General features: G+C 43.5%; 1 protein-coding gene across 1 annotated transcript; it reads left to right on the forward strand.

Annotated features, from left to right (window-relative positions):
• Nucleotides 1-5,440: 5,440 nt before the first annotated feature.
• CD200 (CD200 molecule) lies at nt 5,441-15,266 on the forward strand. Its single transcript, XM_071562169.1, has 5 exons — nt 5,441-5,636; nt 7,083-7,418; nt 12,724-13,026; nt 13,532-13,677; nt 14,551-15,266. The coding sequence occupies exons 1-5, from the start codon at nt 5,543-5,545 to the stop codon at nt 14,653-14,655; spliced, it is 984 nt and encodes a 327-aa protein (XP_071418270.1). The 5' UTR covers nt 5,441-5,542; the 3' UTR covers nt 14,656-15,266.
• Nucleotides 15,267-18,893: the final 3,627 nt, after the last annotated feature.

Here is an 18,893-nt window from a genome sequence, read left to right on the forward strand (position 1 = left end):
AAGCACACAGAAGTCCCACTTGTAAGTGTGACAAAGCCACTTAAAGCAGTGGGTATCCTGCAAGCTTGGGAGCAGAGAGCCTGGAGATGAGACCCTGAAGGCATGTGAGCTGATCATTGCTTCTTGCTGCCACAGGTGAGGACCCAGCACCTTCAAATGGATTTTGCTGGCCTTGACTCAAACTGCTTCTGAGAGTAAGGCTTCATGCTTTGGGCACTTTTGCCTTTCCCTCAAGGCCAGGTAAAGTGGTCAGGAGTTTGATGTCTGGCCACAGCCCTGCCAGGGGTTGAGGGATGGAGTCTCTTTGGAAATTGGGAGAACATTTAATTTTGGCAATGGACTGCTTCATCTGAGCTCCTTATGACCAAGTAAGCAGTCAGGGTACAGTACTCAGAAATTGCAGGAGTTTGTCTTTGATCTGCCAAGAAGACAAGGGAAATGGAATTTTTCACCTGTCCTAGGTGGTTTCTGCTGAGCATCCTCCCCTGTCTTCACAGTTCCTTAGGAGAAAATCTGTTCCTAACAACTGTTGTCCATAACTATAGCATACTTATATATCCATGTACAGCATTTGAATATATTGTACAATTTAAGCTTTTTTCATATAGTGTATATGAAAACTTCTCTTTATGAGACACGGTGCCAACAGATAAGAGATGGAAAGCTGAACCTGTAAATGTAGTTTTCCTGCCTGGAAACTTGGAGCAACAACAAGAACTCTCTGTTCCTTGTGTTCTTCAACACCCTTCCTCCCTTCAGCAGGCTGGGAGACTACAGATGAAGTTACCTCCCTAAAAATCATCCTGAGGTCATACTTTTTGACATACTATGAACTGTACTGTTCATCCTAGTTTGCTTGCTAAATTACCTTTCTTTACTCAAGAGGCTCCTCCCAGTGCTTTGCATGGTCTCAGGTCTGATTCATTGAAGGTATTATTTCCTCCTGTTGTAATGGAATCACTCTCTTAATGCTCTTTTTTAGTGATTAAATATGAAATGGTATTGAACCTACTTTATATTTGGTAGGCAGTTTCTCATCCTTCCATGGGTAGCCAATTTTGGTGGGGTTTCCTTGCTCTATGAATTGTTTTCTGTACCCTTTGTGTTACTGAATGAAACTCAGTGACCAAAGCAGCTCATTATCACTCATACTGTAAACATATGCAGCACCCAGATGTTGTTCACCTGAAAAAAAACCCCACCCCAAAGCCTCCACTGCATGAAAACATTCTAAGTGGGGGTGGGAGAGGAAGAGGGGTGGAATGGCTAAGTAGTGTGGCTTCCTGGGGCACTGGCATGCAAGCTGGTGCTGAGGGCCTTCATGAAGTGACTAGGGAGTTGCAGCATGTACTCCCTTTATGTCCCCTCGACTGAAATAGCAACTTATGGTGCTTTTGGCAAGAGGAAATCACATGCCTGGCCATCTTGTTCTTCTGAGAAATGGCATGACACACTGAATGGTAAAAACCAAGCACTTCAAACCCCAGTGAAACACAGCCTTTGCTACTGAAGCTTTTCAATGCAGTCCTTTTTTTGCTTCTTCTTCTCCTTTTTGTCTTTTTTAATTATTATCATTTTTATCCATTTTTCTCCTTCCTGAGCTTCAAGGAAGAAATAAAATAGAAGAACCAGAAATACTATTTTTAGGGCTGGTGCTCTGGGGAATGAGCAAGTTTTTGTTCACACATTTTAATTGCAGTAGCTTGCTGGAAAAGGAAAAAAGTCACATTGAGACTTTAGATGTCTGCAGCAAATTCATCAAAACACAGAGATAAGGAGTGTTGAGCATTTAACAGGACGGTTTGACAGGATGTGCTGTCCTCTGGGAACACGTGGTTTTGCAGATATGTGTACAGCACTATGAAGTAGGTCTCAGCTAATTAGTGCCCTCCTTTGTTTCTCTTCTGCACTTTGCTAGGCAGTCCCACAATGGATTTCAGCACCAGCAGCTGTAACTTTTACCTGACAGCAGTGCGTTAGCAGAGGTAGGTAGTCCAGTCTGGGGAGAGATCACAGGTCAAAAAGCTCCAATTCAAACATGACCAAGGATAAACAGCTGTGTCCATGAAACTACCTTTGTGTTCTCTGATCTAAAACTTGTGCACAAACATGACAATTTGCCTGTAACCCAGCCCAAATGAGCACTACTTAGTCCTGCAGCATCCCTTGTCCATGGGCTGCAAGTCCTGTCACAGTCAGCCACAATGCAATGACATAGGCTGGAGAATATGTAGGTAGATGCAGATACTATCTTCACTCCAATGTACTGCAGCTCTCCAGACTCAAAATGGAGATATAGGGGGATTTGCTTGGATGTGGAGGGCAATGTGGTTCTTAAAGTTTTTCCTGGCACCAATTGGCTCATCCTTTGGTATCCAAGTGGGGTTCCCTCAGTGGTCCATATATGGTGAACTGAGTTTCCCGCCACATCTCAGATTGTAACAATTCTAGCTTGTTTGTTTGCCTTCAGTGGTCTGCAAGAGATCTCCTGGGGCTCATGCAAGCAGCTCAGCTCAGGTCCAAGGCATCCCACTGAGGTCCTGCAAATAGCTCAGCTCCTGCAGCGCAGTGCTCTTACCTGAGGCAATGGAGAAGAAAAACTCTCAGTCCATTACATTACAAGGGATCAGTCTATTACACGTATGCAGGCACTACTTATAAATATGTTAAAAAGTTTCCAGGTCTGTTCAATTGCATTTGACAAGAAGCTTCCGAATAGTGGTACCTATAACTAGCAGTGGTGAACCAACCTCCAAAAGTCAATGCAAATCACAAGTGGATGAAACCATCCCCACCTGTTTTGTTATCTTTACAGGCAATGCCTTGACAGGTGTCACTGAGTGCTGCTGACAAGGTAGGCAGCTGCCGAGTTGTTAACCTGGGTTTGGATGGTTGAAAAAAAAATGTTTTAGATTGATGGTTGACAAAACAATGTTTTGGACTACAATTGTGACTGAGTGGTTCCCGTCAAAAACATTTTCTGGAAGTACAGCTATGTGAATTATCAGTTTCGTTAGTCATTTGGGCCGTGGGGAAATGTTGGCTTTTCATGACTGCAATTGATTCTCATATGTCCTTGTTTTGATTTACTGGGAACTAGAGAGACCATCCTGGTGAAGCAGAAAGGAGGAAAAGAATATGAATCACCAAGTTTTTCAAGCAGTAGTTGCAGAACTATCTTCTGCCTGATTTATTCCCAAGTTTTCACTGACTTTAAAATGTGACTGAAGCTCAAGCTTGGTGTGCAGTTCTTACAAATGAAGAATCTGTGTAACTGAAGCAGAAGAGCTTAGGATCTGACTGACAAGGAAATAAGAGGTCTGTAATCAACCAAAAGGTGAACAGAGCAGGAACTGTCTGAATAATATGCACTGAAAGATACACTCACAAAATTTAAATAAATGGCGGGGTTAATGAATGGATCTCATATTCCTGCCTGCCTCTTGTTTAAACTAATTAATCAAGTGCTGATGTTGCCAGATCCCTGAAGAAAAGGATCAGACAGAGGTGCTGCAGCAATCAGATGTCTATGCAGACAACCACTCATATAAACAGGTAAGGAAGGTCTCTGCATGCTTGGAACTCAGAAAAAGACAGTGCTTGGGGAGAGCACCCAAAATACATGGTTCTTTATGACCAGTTATGCTGGGTATACAGGGATACTGGAAACAGAGCCAGCAAATCTTTTGCATCCCAGTACCCATCTCTGTCCTTTGCTAAGATGGAAAGTTTGATCTTTATTGAAAAGCGTTCGCTCCAGCAGCACACAGTTTTTCAGGGTTTTGGATGATTAGAGGTTTCTGTAACAAAATACCCTGGTTAAAGTTGACAAGAATATTTCCTATATATCAAGTGGGCTTGGAATTCTTTTTAAAATAAGTGCAATTCCTTTTGTGATCACTAAGCGGTGTCAGCTATAATGACTTACCCATTGTCTTCAAGCTTGTGTAAAGTTCTGTTGTTTCAAAATTGTATCAAAACTAGGATGAGAACATCAGCAAAGCCTGTAATGAATCTTTTCAGAGATCACTTGCATCCTGCTAAGAGATTCTGCTGCAAAAGACTTGGTCCTGAGTCTTGGTCGAGAGCCTGTTGGAGCTATTCATATTGCTCAATAGCTGTAAAATGGTCTGGTAAATCCCACAAAAACCATTTTTTCATTAATTTCATATTTTGATCAGGCCAGAATGCCCTTCTAGAAATTTTGCAGGAAAATGCAACTATGAAAATAAGGAAAGGAAAATAAGATACCTCAAATGCAAAAGACATAGTATGAAACAATTGCACTTTGCAGACTGATGCGAATTAATTATTGAACCTGCTCAAAAGCACATGCAAAATGTTTATTTAGAGGATACCTGATCTGTTTCTGTTTTCAGATTAATTATTACTTGAGAGGAGACAAGGAACTGTAAATGTTTAAGCATGTCTAAGAATTTTTTGTGAAAAGTTATGACTTGGGTCCGTTGGCTTTCCCCAGACTATTTGCATGATTCAAGGCTTATCTGTGCAGCCATTCGGCTGAAAGAAAACATTTTAATTGTACTCATAATCATTTGGAGTAATACGAATTTGCAAAAATTTAAGCCACATCGTCAGAAAGCAGAAACATGAAACACGGTTTACCAGTAGAAGTTTGATTAGCAAATGAGGTGTCACTGGTTGGCTGCCCCAACATGCAGTGTGTGAGCCACCCGTGGGCTGAGGGTTTGGATGGTTTCAGCAATGTGATCACAACCACAGAAAAAAGGAAAACACTGAAGTAACAATGAGAAAGCAAAAATGCACAAAAACAATGTCTCAAACCAGCTGTGTCACCTATTTTTATGTCACCTCAAATGAGAGTGTAGGAGCGTACTTGTGAGACAGTAGACCTAGCTTTCCTAGAGACAGGGCTGAGGAAGGATTATGGATTATGGACTTGTGGAGATGGGGGCAACCTCAATGGAAGAGAGAAGAGACCAAAGCTCTACTTTTTCCCCGAGGCATCATATGACCTAGGCCCTGGGACTAGCCCGCGGCTTGATGTGGTCTCCTTAACCTAGAAAAAGAGTTGTGTGCTACAGTAGCATCAGCAGCTTCCAGCTGTCTACTGACCTTGTGTACGAAGGGTGCAGGCCTCAAACTTCTGAGTTACATACTGGGGCCATTTGCGCTACTTATTGTAGCGTGGTTATTAACCTGAGCTCCTTTCCTAGAGCTCAGATCAGGAACAGGGTGGCCTTTCATTCTGCAACCTGCAGACATTGGGTGCTCAGCCAGCTTAGAAAACCTGTGCTTGTATTTAGGCACTTGTGAAAACTCAACCTAATGGAAAAAGTGCTTGTGAAAAACCCATTACCCCTGTCTGTCTAACAGCCCATCTGGGAAATCTTCAGTTTCCAACTCTGACATTTGTTGTCACGTCTTCCAAAAATTTTGTTTTTCAGCTGAGTATCAGAGGGGCAGGAGGTTTTTATGAGGTCTCTCTTACTGTAGTTGAAGGGAGTGGGAATGTCCCTAGAGTAAGAGCACAGTGTATAAAAAAGGGAAGTCACACTTGATGGATCAGTCGTTCACTTGTCTCACTGAGCACACAGTTAAGATGATGATGATTACTTGCCTGCTCCTCTCCAGCATCTGGACCATTGCATCAGGTAACTCTTTTGTCTGTCTGTGTGTCTGTGTCATTACTGTAATGGCCTTGGGGACCTCAGTGGCCCTGCCAGCCTTCTGTGCTGCTGGATGCTGCGGTCGTCATCCCGTACCTGCCTGGGGCAAGCCCAGAGGTGATATGGCACTTGTGGCACTGCACACAACTGCAGTGCTCACCTGGCTTCAGGCATGTCACTGCTGTTTGCATTGACAGCACCTGCTCCTTAGTTTATCACCCGTTCATTTATAATCTCCAGGGAGATGTACAAATTTATTGCAACCAGCCAAACATTGCTTGTAGGTATCAGCTCAGGCCACCAAAAGTGTGTGTGTGTGTGTGCGCGTGCGTGCGCATGTATGTACGCGTGCGTGCGCGTATGTGTGTGTGTGTGTGTTATACCGGTTTTGTATTTTAAAATCATGTATAAAAGCTGAATTAGTTTCAAACTTCAAAGCTGAGTTCTTGGTCTCTAGTGATGATCTGCCTGGCCATGGCCACAGACAGAACGTGATAGCAGTTTGTCAAGTGGGTTAGCCAAGTGTACCTTTGGGCACTGCAGACAGCTTCACTCCTCTTTAAAGCCTGAAAAGATATTTTCTGTTTTCAGTGTTGCACCTGTCCTTGCTGATGTCTCCCTTCCCGTGCTGGTGTACACAAATAAACTTTGAAAACTATTATCCTAAGAGGACTATGGAGCTGAGCTATCAGCCTGGGGGCATCCCTTTTCCTTGCCTGTACCTTTAGTTTTTTTCACTAAACTGGAAGAGGAGACTGTTTTTTCTTTCTTCTGGAGACCTTTAATACCATGGCATTTATGCTGTGAAAGTATTCTGTCTGTGGGCCTTCAGCAGGGTCTGTTTTACAGCTGCTTCCTAGCTGCACGGCCTCAAGCCTGAGATAGTAGGGCACATGCAGTTTATCTCTTGTCTCCATACCTCGCTTTTTCCTTCTGGTTTTCCGTTCTCTTGCCACTCTCAGCAAGTGCAAATGCATGGTGTATAGTGAAACACATAATACTTTTCAGCAGTTTTACTGATTTGCTTCACTCTGCACCACAGGAAAGCTAAGAGAACAGTAATTGCCCAATGACTGTTTGGTCATTAGCACAGCTGAATGTTTAAGAAACCTCTCTGTGGATGCCCATGGGATAGCAGTCCTAGCAGACAGAAATCAGTGGCTCTTAACATCAGAGCTGCCTTTCTCACTGGTACTCTCTGCAGCACAGGTATCAGGCTGATGAGAAGCTTGGTGTGAGAGGCAGATCCAGTGAAATTCTCAGAGTCGTTCTTTCAAGCTACATTTTTTTCCCTGGATAGAGGGGCAGAGAGATCCTCCAGAGTTGCTCTGGTTGGAAGTGAGGGTGAGGGGCTGTGGCGGGGACCTCTTCTAGGGGTAGGCTGCAGAAGAGTATAAGAAATGCTGAGTGTGGCACCTGCTTCTCTCACAGCCTCTGTGCAGGTGATGAACAGAAAGATCCAGTCAGTCCAGGCAGGAGGAAACATTACTTTTTCATGCCGGTCAGTCACAAAAGAAGATGTGATACAGGTGACCTGGCAGAAGGAGACGAACGGGCCTGAAGACAACATAGCGACTTATAGTACAATGAATGGCCAAAAGATAGCCAAGGGCTATGTCAGCCATGTGAGCTTTGCCCACAGCGAGTTGCAAGCCTCGGCCATCTCCCTTCATGCAGTCACTCTCCAAGACGAAGGATGCTACAAATGCATCTTCAACACATTTCCCTCGGGGGCTGTCACCGGCAGGATGTGTCTCAAGGTTTATGGTAAGGCATTGTAATTGCATACAGGCTTTCATCTAAGGACCAAGTAATTTTCCCTGTAAAAAACCTTCCCTGACATTGCTACATTGCTGTGGAAAAAGTGGTTCAGCTTCCTCTTTGGCTCTCTCTCCCTCTTTGGTTTTACCTCTGGTGGGAAACCAGCGTTCAACAGTAATTTAATTTTCTTCCCTTTAAAGTCAGCAACAGTGAGATTCAAAAGCTGATGTGTAACCCATGAACTTCCTCCAAGCTTCCCTGGTTCTGTGCTGTGCTGACAGCTGGGTAGCCACAGCCATGAACCCTGCACTCCTCTGCTTCCTTTAACTGCGGCTCTCACCTCCTAAGCCTGGAACTCAGGCAATTTTTTCCTTGCTCTGCATTTGGTCTTAAAAAAATTGCAAAGTATTTTCAAAAGGCAAAGAGACACATGCATGGCCAGACTAGTTAGAAGCTCATTTTGAAGCAATAGTAAAAAATAGCATTAGTGGTGCTTGGATCAGGAAAAGGATGCAAAAAAAACCCAACCAAAACAAACAAACAAAATAAACAAAACACAAAAGGGCTGAAATACAGCATAGGTCATATGATTTGTCACCTAAATATCTTGAGCAGGTGAGCATCAATTAGCTTAAAGAAGAGAGTTAAAAAAATTGTGAGTCAAGGTGGCAATATTTGTCACCTCCATACGAAATCATCAACTAGCAAATACAAGCTGAAATAAAGACAAATAGATAAAGTTAACTGAAACAAATTAAAAGCTGCTTATCTTTTCTACCTGTGAGCAAGCTGAGACATTAAACATGCTCTGAGGCCACCCTATTGGCTCTTGAGTTTCTCATGGATGACTCTGCTGTGGGGACATAGGCCAAAGATCATATCCCATGTGGAGAATATCAGTGTCTATAGTCTGTTGCTGGTGATATGACCTCTGCTGAGTATTTTATCTCTAGTGTTTTCTGCTGACAAAGACACAGACACACATGTCCACACACATGTGTCTGGAATCATCTACGTGGAAAAAAGATGCCCCTGGATTACAGGAGAAAGATGATTTAAGCAATAGGGGAAAGGGGGTGGTGGTGGGAAATACAAGGGAAAACCAAGTCTGGAAGAAAAGTGCTTCTTCCCCATATTTTGGAAAACTCAGAGCAGAAAAGAGAAATTAGGAGAAATTTGTGCAGTATTTCATATATGAAGAGGAAGGTGTTCTTAAAGACACCCAGCTCTGAGTCATTTGGAGGGTAAATGCTAATTACACATTACAGGAAAAACATGGAAGTATCTTGCAGAAGGATCCCATTCTTGTTTATCATGTAAATCTAAACACAAAGATTTCTTTTGTTTTCTGGTTTTGATTGTTTTTTGAGTTTTTTTATCCAAGTGGGGGAGTTTCTTGCCAAAATCACCAGCCTTGTGGTTCTGGTTCATCCTTCACCAGAGCACTACTTCTAAAAAAAGAAGTTATCTTTTTGCTCACTCATGCAAGTATCCCTTCCTGCATCTTAGATGAAAACACATCAACTGAGAAGGGTTTCAGTTCTTTCATGGGCTCGTGGGCCCGTGCCAGGGGCTGCCTCATGTGGGTCATGGTGGCCTTCCTGTAACGTGCTGTATTAAACTTGTTCTGGGGGGATCAGCATGAACAATCTGAGTATTTGGGACTGTGACAGAAGATTTATGGTGTATTTCATTGAAGCTAACTTATGTGATGCTACTTAAAAGCCACAGTCTTGCTCCCTTATTCCCTGACTCATAATGATGGAAATAACTTGTCTGAACAAGCCCAGAGGGTGCCCTGTGATAGAGTGTGAAGCCAGAAGGAATCTCCCAAGGCTCAGGGGCTCAGGGCAAGGTAAGCAAGTCAGACGCACCAGCTGAACATGAAATGCTGCCATGTCTTTGCCCTCAAGAGGGGACCACCAGGGAGTTTACAAGCTGGTAATTGCCCAATTACAAAAGCCTTGCAAGGGGCTATTCCAGAATGAGCATCATTGCTGCATGGTGAGGGGAAGTGAAACCACATAAGAACTGGATACAACACTGTGAAAAAAAGAAACAGATATGACTGGAGGGACCTCAGACTTGCCTGACTGAAAACAGCAAACCCATGAAGAAGCAGAAATTTCTTACCTTTAGCATAGTACATTTTAGAACAGAAGAGTGTCAATAATTCTTGGTTGCTCTCTCCCACTCCACTTTACTTTGGGAATGTTTTGCCAACCTTCATTGCCAAAGAGGACGAGAATGAAATCCAGGAAAGGGATTGAGGGACACATATGGAGGGAGGAGAATGTGACACATGAGAATGGGCAACACTTGCTGGGTCACAAAATTCCCTGGGCATTTGCTGGACCACCTCTGGAGACCTTCTGCCTTCATTGTAGACAGTACCATTTGCCTGGAAGTCTTGAGCACAGTGGAGAAATGCCATCACTCTCTTGGGCAGGGAAGCTGAGGCACAGTGCTGCTGTTGTATACCCATATAGTTGGAAAAGGCTTGATGTCATCACGAGGCATACTATAATTCCTATAATCTTTTATCCGTCTCTATGACACCACTGTCAAACCTTTAAACGTAAAAAGCACATCATGACCTTACAGTCCCCCTCTAATTACAGAAGCCATTACAGATAATCAAAGTGATGTATCTCATTAGAAACTCCCTTTTTCAAATATTGGGGAATGCCGAGAGAGCTCAAATATGGGAACATCTACATTACTGCTCTTCAAGACCAACTAAAGCAAGTACTTGCACACAACCTTTCTTGCAGAGACTTTTTCACTGGAAACAAATATTTTGATGAAAGGTGAAAGAAGCAAGTAATTTAAGTGTATGCATCAAACATCAACCGCAGGCACACACTAGCAAACACTGTAGCAGGACTTCACTGCAAAAGCAGGCACTTGCAGGTTTTGACAGTGCATCTATTACAGACATTTGCTAGATGCTCAGCCCTATAGGATCATTCCTTGGGGTCCAGTGTGCAAAGAGAGAGAACTGCTTAATCAAAAGAAGAGCAGGCATGGAGTGCATGAGTTTCTGGCAAAATAATGAGCAATTTTTCTCAACTTCTGTGGAAACATCTATGATTGGTCTCTTTGATTGCTTTTGAATTTTGCAACCTAATACTTGAAGTTAATGCTGTGGGTGGATATGTTATTTTTATGCATCCCGTGAGTGAAAGAAGAAGTTCAGAGATCATTTATTAGTTGAAACATAAACTGTTTGTGACACTAGTCTTTTCATACATGGGAGATTTTGAGAAGTTCCAGCTGAAATCCCCCTACACACTTTCCTTGTTGCTCTCAGAGGTTTCAGCAGCTGTGTGGGGTTTGAGTTTCTGTCTGTTGGTAATGTAAAAAATGAGAAGTATGCACTTACTTTTTCTAGGCAGGCACAACCATAGTAAATAAATAAGGTCAGGCTTTTTAAAAAACCAAACAACAAAGAAAAAGCAGCAAAGCTGATGGTATACAAAGCCTAACTTCCACTCTCTGGCAGTTATGGCTCGGAGGATACAGACAACCTTGTGAGGTGTTTTTGGAGTTGTACCAGGTGGTTATAAGTGCCTTTTTGCATCTAGCACAAGCATTTTCCCCCTTTCATGGTGTTTGCTACACCTCATTCCTATGCAAATCTTTGTTTACCTCACAAAAGGAAAAATAATAATTTTTCCTAAGAAGAATAAATAGAACTTTTGTTTCTTTGTTTGTTTAAAATCAGCATTGCTAAATTAAAGTGGTATGTTTGCTAGTGTTGGGAAAAAAATGATTTTCAGTGTAAATATTGCACACTGACCATTATTATTTTTGCTACATAAATAGTAATACACACATGGAGTTCTACTAAATATAATCATGGATACTTTTTTTATTCCGAGGACATTCATAGTAACTCAGGCTTGATTGAAACTAGAGTTGCCACTGCACTTAAATTGTTTTTAAAAAGTAATATTTTGAGAAACAGGGACCTAAAAGTAAAGTGTGGTTTGGACTCCTATTCCATCAGCACATGCACTGAAGTAGAAGGCAAGCTGGTGAGCTGCCCATGGACTGCACTTCCAAATAGAACTAGATGCCTTTATAGTTGTTCACCTGAGCAAACTGACCTAATCAAACTGAGCAGAGGCTTGAACTAGATGACCTCCAGAGGTCTTTTCTGACTTAAATTATGGTATGATTTTATGGCCAAGGATAAATAGGAACAGATGTATCCTTATGTGTTCAGATCTCACCTGGAGTTCTGTCCAGCATTGGGGTCACCCTTTATTGGGGTAATGTAGATTATCTTAGCAGTGGTTGAGGAAGCAGAGACAACTCAGGCTACAGTGTGATCAGAAGGCTCACCAAAGAGAAAGGACTTTATTTTTAGTAACGGCTTCACTTTTATCTACTCTACATATAACATGCCAGTATACTATTGGTCAGTAGTCCACGTAACATACATGGAAAGATTCTACTGGTTACAAGGCATCTCACATTCCACAGGTGCCTCTCTGGTCCTTAAGGATCCATTCATCAATCACCTCAGACCTTAAGAGATCCACACACACTGTCACCCCCACAGTCCAGGTTGAAAACAGATTCCTGAACTCCTCTTCTTTCTCTGTTTCTTGCAAATACGGTTTCTATAAATAAGAATCAACAAGCAGGCTGCATGCGAGTATGAATGTAGTTCATCCTTCTTTCTGACTTAGATTAAATGTGACAGTATCTCCAAATCTTCTAGGGTGAGAAAGAGTTCAGAGGAAGTAATTTTTAATGAAGGTTTTGAGGGATACCATGGTGCACTCAAATCCCCGCACTAGAGGGAAGAAATTTGTAGAAGCATAAACCCTCCCCAAATGAGGGTTCACTGTTACTATCTTGCATAAACACATGCATTTAGTTCTTTGATCCACAGTGCTACACATCTCAAACAGCAGTAAACCTAATCCTGCGGGTAAGTTTAAGGGAAAAGAACAAAAATTTTAACTCATTTAAGTAGTTCAGCTCTTTCAGAGAGAGGACGGCATAGTTTCGTAGTTTCACTACCTACTGATTTTAATTCATCCATAATCACCATTTCTCAGTTGGGATGCTGCAGTGCAGCTGTTAATAACAGAATTGCAACACAGATTTTTCTACCCTCTTGTCTTTTGTTTTTGTCAGGCTCTTCACTTTCAGACTGCTGCCTGATCACTTTCATGTTTACTTGTCACTGAGAAGTAAGATATCAAGCTTGTCCTCCAATATAATTGCAAATACAGATGCTCTTTGCTCAAACATGGGCAGAAACTAATGGATTTTTTCACTTTGTCATTTACAGTCATCTCAGATCCCAAAGTGGAGGCTAAGCTTATACCCAAAGATGAGGATCCTGAGAAACTGGTGAGGATGAGCTGCTCAGCAACAGGGAAACCAGCTCCAAAAATAACATGGCACCTTCCCAGCATCCTGCAGCATAAACCAAGGGAATACCACATCAAGTTCAGCAACCAGACTGTAACTGTCATCAGCAATTTCACCCACATCCACTCCAAAATCCTTCAGGAGTACCCCATTGCCTGTGTGTTCCAACACCCTTCTCTAAATACGACCCTGGTCCTGCCCATGGACAGCCTGGAGCAAGGTCAGTATGTAACTCTGCTCCTGCTCTGGAGTGGGGTGAAGAAACACCTCCTGGGGTAGATCAGAAAACTTAGGTTTGGGGGCACATGGGGAAGGCACCCTGAAGAGCAGCCGGAGGGGGGTTTGGGAGTGATGGAGCAGATGCCCTGGAACATACAGATGCCCTGGGCTATGACATATTATGTCTTTCTGCTCCCTAGGTTCACCTATGTGCTATGATGTGTCCTAGCCTCCCTGTCTCTGTGACAGGTTTCCCTGTCATGTAGCCTGACACACCAACAAGATGTGCCAGTGTTGGGTAATTTGGAGGGCTGGGTTCCTCACACTTGACCATGGCATCAAACCCCAATAACAGGTCTGCTGGCAGTGCTGTTTGTGTGTGTCATGCTGGCATGTGTTCCCAGTGCCTCTATCCACCCAGGGAATGGCAAAGGGACGTTTGAAATTGATTTTGCATTGTTTTTTTACTTCATGAGCAAACCAAGTACCTGCTGCCTTTCCCACAGGTCTGGACAGCACCACGGCACCAGCCATTGCCATTGCAGTGGGGGTACTCGTCCCCCTAATTTCCCTCTTCCTTCTCACCTGCCTCCTCTGCCACTGCCTCATGCACCTATGTGACCCGGAGAGAAACCCAGCCTGGCCATGCTGGGTAGGTCTGCCTTTCCCCAGGGTGCTGCAGGGCTCACCCCCATCAGTTCCAGGGATCATTACCATGACCCAGCTCTGGACAGCCACACCAGGGGCACCTACACACTGCCCAGACCAGGCTGCTCCTGAGCTGGAGCGGGACACAGGGATTAGCCCCCAGCCAGTGGGCAGTGGGACACTGGAAAGGGGAAACCTGATTCTTACACAGACACCCAACAGCACTGGCAGCTAGAAGACATTCACTGTGTCAATGACAAGGCATACTGCAGCAGAAGAGTCACTCTACTACTATATATATGCACAAATTATTTGTGCAAGCAGTGCCCAGACCCTTGCACCATTTTTATGCAGCTCCCAAAATAACATCCCTCAGCACAGCCAGTGCAGGTCACAAAGGCAGCAGCTTCGAGGATATGTCTCAAATAAAACAGCATCTTAGAGAAAAACTGTGCCTCTATAAGGAAAGCCCAGGGTGGCAGGGGCTGAGGTACTGCTGTTTGTTCACCAAGGTCATCCTGATGATGAAGGATGCAAGCTTGAGGTGAAAGCACACTGAGTGAGGTGGGATCATTTCAGAAAATCACAGCCCAGTTTTATGAAAGCTCTTCATCCTCCTTGCAAGATATGCCTAACATATACACCCTGACTTTTGATAAGCATTTTGGAGAAAAATAAGAAGCGGAGGAAATGCAATAAATTATGCCGCTAGGTCCAAGCTGAAGACTGCTGGTGGAATTGCAAGGGGAAAATTTGAGGCTCCCTTCACACAGAGAGATGCAAGGACTCATTTAGCATTACAAATAGTCAGGATCTTTACCCTTACACTTAAAACATCCGTGTATTTTGAAGAACTAAACACCCTCTCTTTCATCAGGTACTTCCTGCCTGTACCAAGGCCAAGAAGTGCAGGCAGTGTGGAGCTGCAGGCAGGTGGGCTCCTGTGGTGTCCCCCAGCCCCAGTACACCACTGAACACCTGAGAAACTAACTACCCTACATATATGCAAGAGAGAAACTCTTACAATGCCACCTCAAGCTTCCGAGCAAACCTGCTGTGATTCTTTTCAAGAATAATACAAAAAAGGACAATTTAAATAGATATTTATTTTGTTACACTATAATATTCTGTTTTGTAGAGAAAAGCTGTATTCATTTGAGATTTAGGCTGGCTGTGTGAATCCACTTAATGAAACTCATTCTTTGTATTTTCTGGGGGTTTGAACATTATGTTTATTCCTTTTCAATATTTTAACATTGCAAGCTCAAAAGCAGGTGGGGGGAATTGCCTGAAACAGGGCAGCATTTTGTAGGACAGCTGGTCTGGGAAGTGTTGCTGATGAGCCAAAGGAGATCCCCACTAGGATCTGGGCTGCAGAAAACTGATGGAGCAGCAAAGCATACTGCTGTGAGATTCAAGTGTTGAACTTGTTCCGCAAAGGGCACAAGAGATCAGACCAGGACTGCAGCTGGCCTGAACCTGTAACCGAGGCACCAGGAGCAACAGACCTCAAGCCAGGAATCATCATGCATGTGGAAGTGCCAACTTTGACTTCCACCAGCCTTTCCTAGAAAGTAAAGCAGAAGGCACATAGCTCTATTCTCCTCTTCTTCAGCGGTTTCCACAACCCTCTTTGTAATTTCCCTGATCTATTACAGCTGCCTTATGTTTTCAGGCATACCATCCACCTGCAGGAGGAAACAGGGCAATAAAAGAGCAGTTGGAGGGATTGTAGGGATGCTTGGTGTATTTTGTTTATCCTGGTGTAGTGGCAGATAAGTACAGTGGGATACAGGAGGCTGGTATGTCTAAGGAGGTGGGTGCTGCATATTGGCAGATACACACAAGCACAGGGCAACAAGTGTTACTTATTACAAAAGTTTTTCGCTTATAACCTGTAGGTCAGATTGGAGCTTGTATAATTCTCTGAATTGCACCATATGCTCATGAAATCTTATAGATCCAGGGAAGGATAAATGAGCCCACCTGTCTGATGTTGGTCTTGTGGGGAACATAAAGAGTAGAAATGCAGGATGTTTCCTTTTTCTGACTTCCTGAAGCAAGTGCATGTGTGCTGGTTTAAAGGCGAACCAGCAGGGGAAATGAACTCACCACAAGAGAGATTATAAGTCAGACCTAAAATTTAATAATAACATTAAAATAAATACACTGACACAAAAGGGAAATTGCTTTCAACTCACAAAAACCCAGCAGTATAACCCAGTGTCCTGGGGCACAAACGCAAGGAGGTTTGTTAGCCCTTGTGTTGAGACCCCTGTGGCTCCCCCAAGTCCAGAGCAAAAAGGAAATGAAAAACCTGTTGGTGCAGGCAAGGGCTGTCGTCTGGGCGACAGCAGTGATCTACTCCTGTCGAGGTCCTGCTGCTCCTCTGGATCCAACAAGAAGTTCCCGAGGTCTTCTTACCCACCACTTATGTACCCTCAGGGAGCACCCAGTCCCTCCCCCAAGGCGGGGAGTCACACAATGGGTGATTAACTCTGGGAGCCAGGGGGTATTGTTGAACTGTTGATGGCCCATTAGCAGCTCCGCCCCCTCAGCCTGGGTGTGAAGGTGATAATGACTCCTTGGGCAGCTGCTGCTAATGGTCCATTGTCCTTGGGGAATGAATAGAGGGGGTAGAATACACAGCTTTGATCACCCCTCACACAGTGTTAACTGGTCCCTCCTGCTGAACTAGGACAGCATGTCATCTAGATTTTCCTCATCCATGTATTTCAAATGGACATCTGTTCTAGTTACAGCAGCCAAGGCTAATTTATCACTACGTAGGTGTAACCAAAACTGTCATTTCTGTTGAACTGTTAATCATTTGCAGCAGGTGCCCAGGGCACACCTGACACCTCAGGCTACAGACTGGGTATGAAAGACACATGGGAGAGAGAGGAGTGTTTCTGTCCTCACACCAATGACTCAGCTGTGATAACTCCCATCTGGGGAGGCTTAGCACCTTCACATTCAGCCTGAGGGGTCATGTGTGCTAATGGGCTGTTAGGGACTGCCACAATAGGGAGTTGCAAGGACCTAGACCATCAAAGATTCCAAAAATATCCCACGACTCACAGAGTTTCACCTACTGTGAAACATCCCAGCCTGGGGGAGGTACTGGGCATTCCCACCTGAACCTGAGTGTTTAATTTTGGGGATTGGGGACTTCTGATACCACTCATCAGATCCAGAGGAGAACCAGAGCCTTGGCAGAACTACAACTGCCACTCTTGACCAGTCTGCAACCGTCATCCTCACCAACAGGTTTTCCTTTACTTTTACTTTTTTTTCAGGGGACCATGTGGTGCTCATCACAGTGGCCATTACACCATTCTGTTAGTGCCCCAGGGTGATGGGTTATACTTCTGGGTTTGGGGGGTTAAAACCAATCTTTCTCCGTATCATTGTATTTATTGTAATCTTTCTAAGTAAATTGTAACTGACTTGTAATCTCTCTTGAGTAGGGTTCATTTCTCCTGCTGGTTTACCTTTAAAGCAGCACAACATCCCAGATAAGTTGTAGTCAAAACCCAAGAAACCTAAAATGAATGCAAGTGGGTGAGTCAAGAATAAATAAACCTGATTCTTGCCATAAAATGCCTTTTTAGATTTCCTAACACTTAGTAATAGTGCAGCTGGTGATTGAGGGGAAAAGGGAACTGGCTGCAGGTGTCACAATTGGGATTTTTTTCTCTTGGGCCCCCTAGTTTTCAAAGAAGGAAACAATGCTTTTTCCAAACTTCTCCACCATTGCATCTTCATTTCTTTCTCTCAGAGGGAAGAAACCAGGGAAGAAGTAGCTTTTCCCCCTGAGTTTTTGGAGAAGGGAAAGGGGGTCACAGCATCTAGCACCATTCCTGAGCAGGCTGTGCAGCCTCAGTTCTTGCCCTTCTGCACAGTCTGCACTTGCAATTTAGAGAGGCTTATTTGAATTTTAATGTAAGGCTTCTGCTAATGTTTAGACTAAGGGGTCCTTTAAAAAAACATAAAAAAATCTCTCACAGAGACAGCGAGTCTGGACATGGGTAATGAAAAGGATTTTCTGAGGAAGAGAGCAAGGTGCAAAGTTGTAAAGAAACCTTTTCAAACCCAGGAAGATGGCAAGGATTACCTGTTATTCTTTTCTACATTCTGATCACCTGGAGTAGGGGAAAGGAGGGTTTGGAGTCATGAAAGTATGTGTTTATGTGTGGGATTGCAATTTGTTTTGCTTTTTAGCTGAATGCTGAAATGCGAAAAGCTTTTTTAGATTTCTACTTAGGAACAGCATAGGTCCAGAGACTGAGTGAAAGAAAGGGATGAGGTGGTTTACTTATAAGCTCCACACAAAATTAATTTTTCTTTCATAATATTGGAAAGGGAACAGCAAATGACATCCAAAGGCAGAACACTTGAAACCTCTACATGTATTTGCCTTCATGCTGTACAAAGTTTCACATAAAAACAAAATGAATGCAAACATACAGACTATGGATAACCAACTGTTAGCTGTTGGCGGGGGGGAAGAGTATGAAATAAAGACAAACCACCTTTTGTGGAACAAATAAGCATGTGACTGAGGAGATCAGAAGTTTTGACTGTGGGTGATGAACATTCCAACTGCTGTTCTGAGGTTTCTTTGTGATTATTTTGTCCTTGTCTGTCTAGTTATCTCTGTTAACTATTTCACAGTGATTCCTTGGAGTTTATATTTCAAGTGGGTTTATACAGATGCCTAAAATTTATTTTAATAAACAGACAGGTTCAATCCCCCAGACCTTTTGGCGGCAGTGGCCCTTCATGGCTGTAGGTGTAGGTAGGAGGGTGGGGTTGGGTGGTATTGGTGTGAGGCTTGAGATGTAGAAATAAAACTGGTAGAAAATTTCAGTAAAAATAGACTGCCCTGTTTTGCTACTTCAATACAGGCAACATGAAACAGGTTAACTTTTTAAGTAAATGCCGGGGGGGGGGGAGGGGGGGGGCGGGGCGGAAAGGAAGAAAAAGATAAAAGCCTAGGCTTTTCCCACTTTTGGGACTGGACAGTTGTTGGTCTCACTCAACTCTGCCTTTGGTCACCTCTTGTCACTGCCACTTGTCCAGCCCAGGGCAACAGTTTGGTATCAATGCAGGGCATAATTTCTCCTAACATAAGGAAAGAGGGCAAGTGAGAACATCACCCTCTTGCTTGCCTCTTACTTGGGTAAAATTGGCTCTGGGTAATGCATTTCTCAATAT

This window comes from Pithys albifrons, chromosome 1 (assembly GCF_047495875.1).
Source record: "Pithys albifrons albifrons isolate INPA30051 chromosome 1, PitAlb_v1, whole genome shotgun sequence".
Classification (NCBI taxonomy): Eukaryota; Metazoa; Chordata; class Aves; order Passeriformes; family Thamnophilidae; genus Pithys; species Pithys albifrons.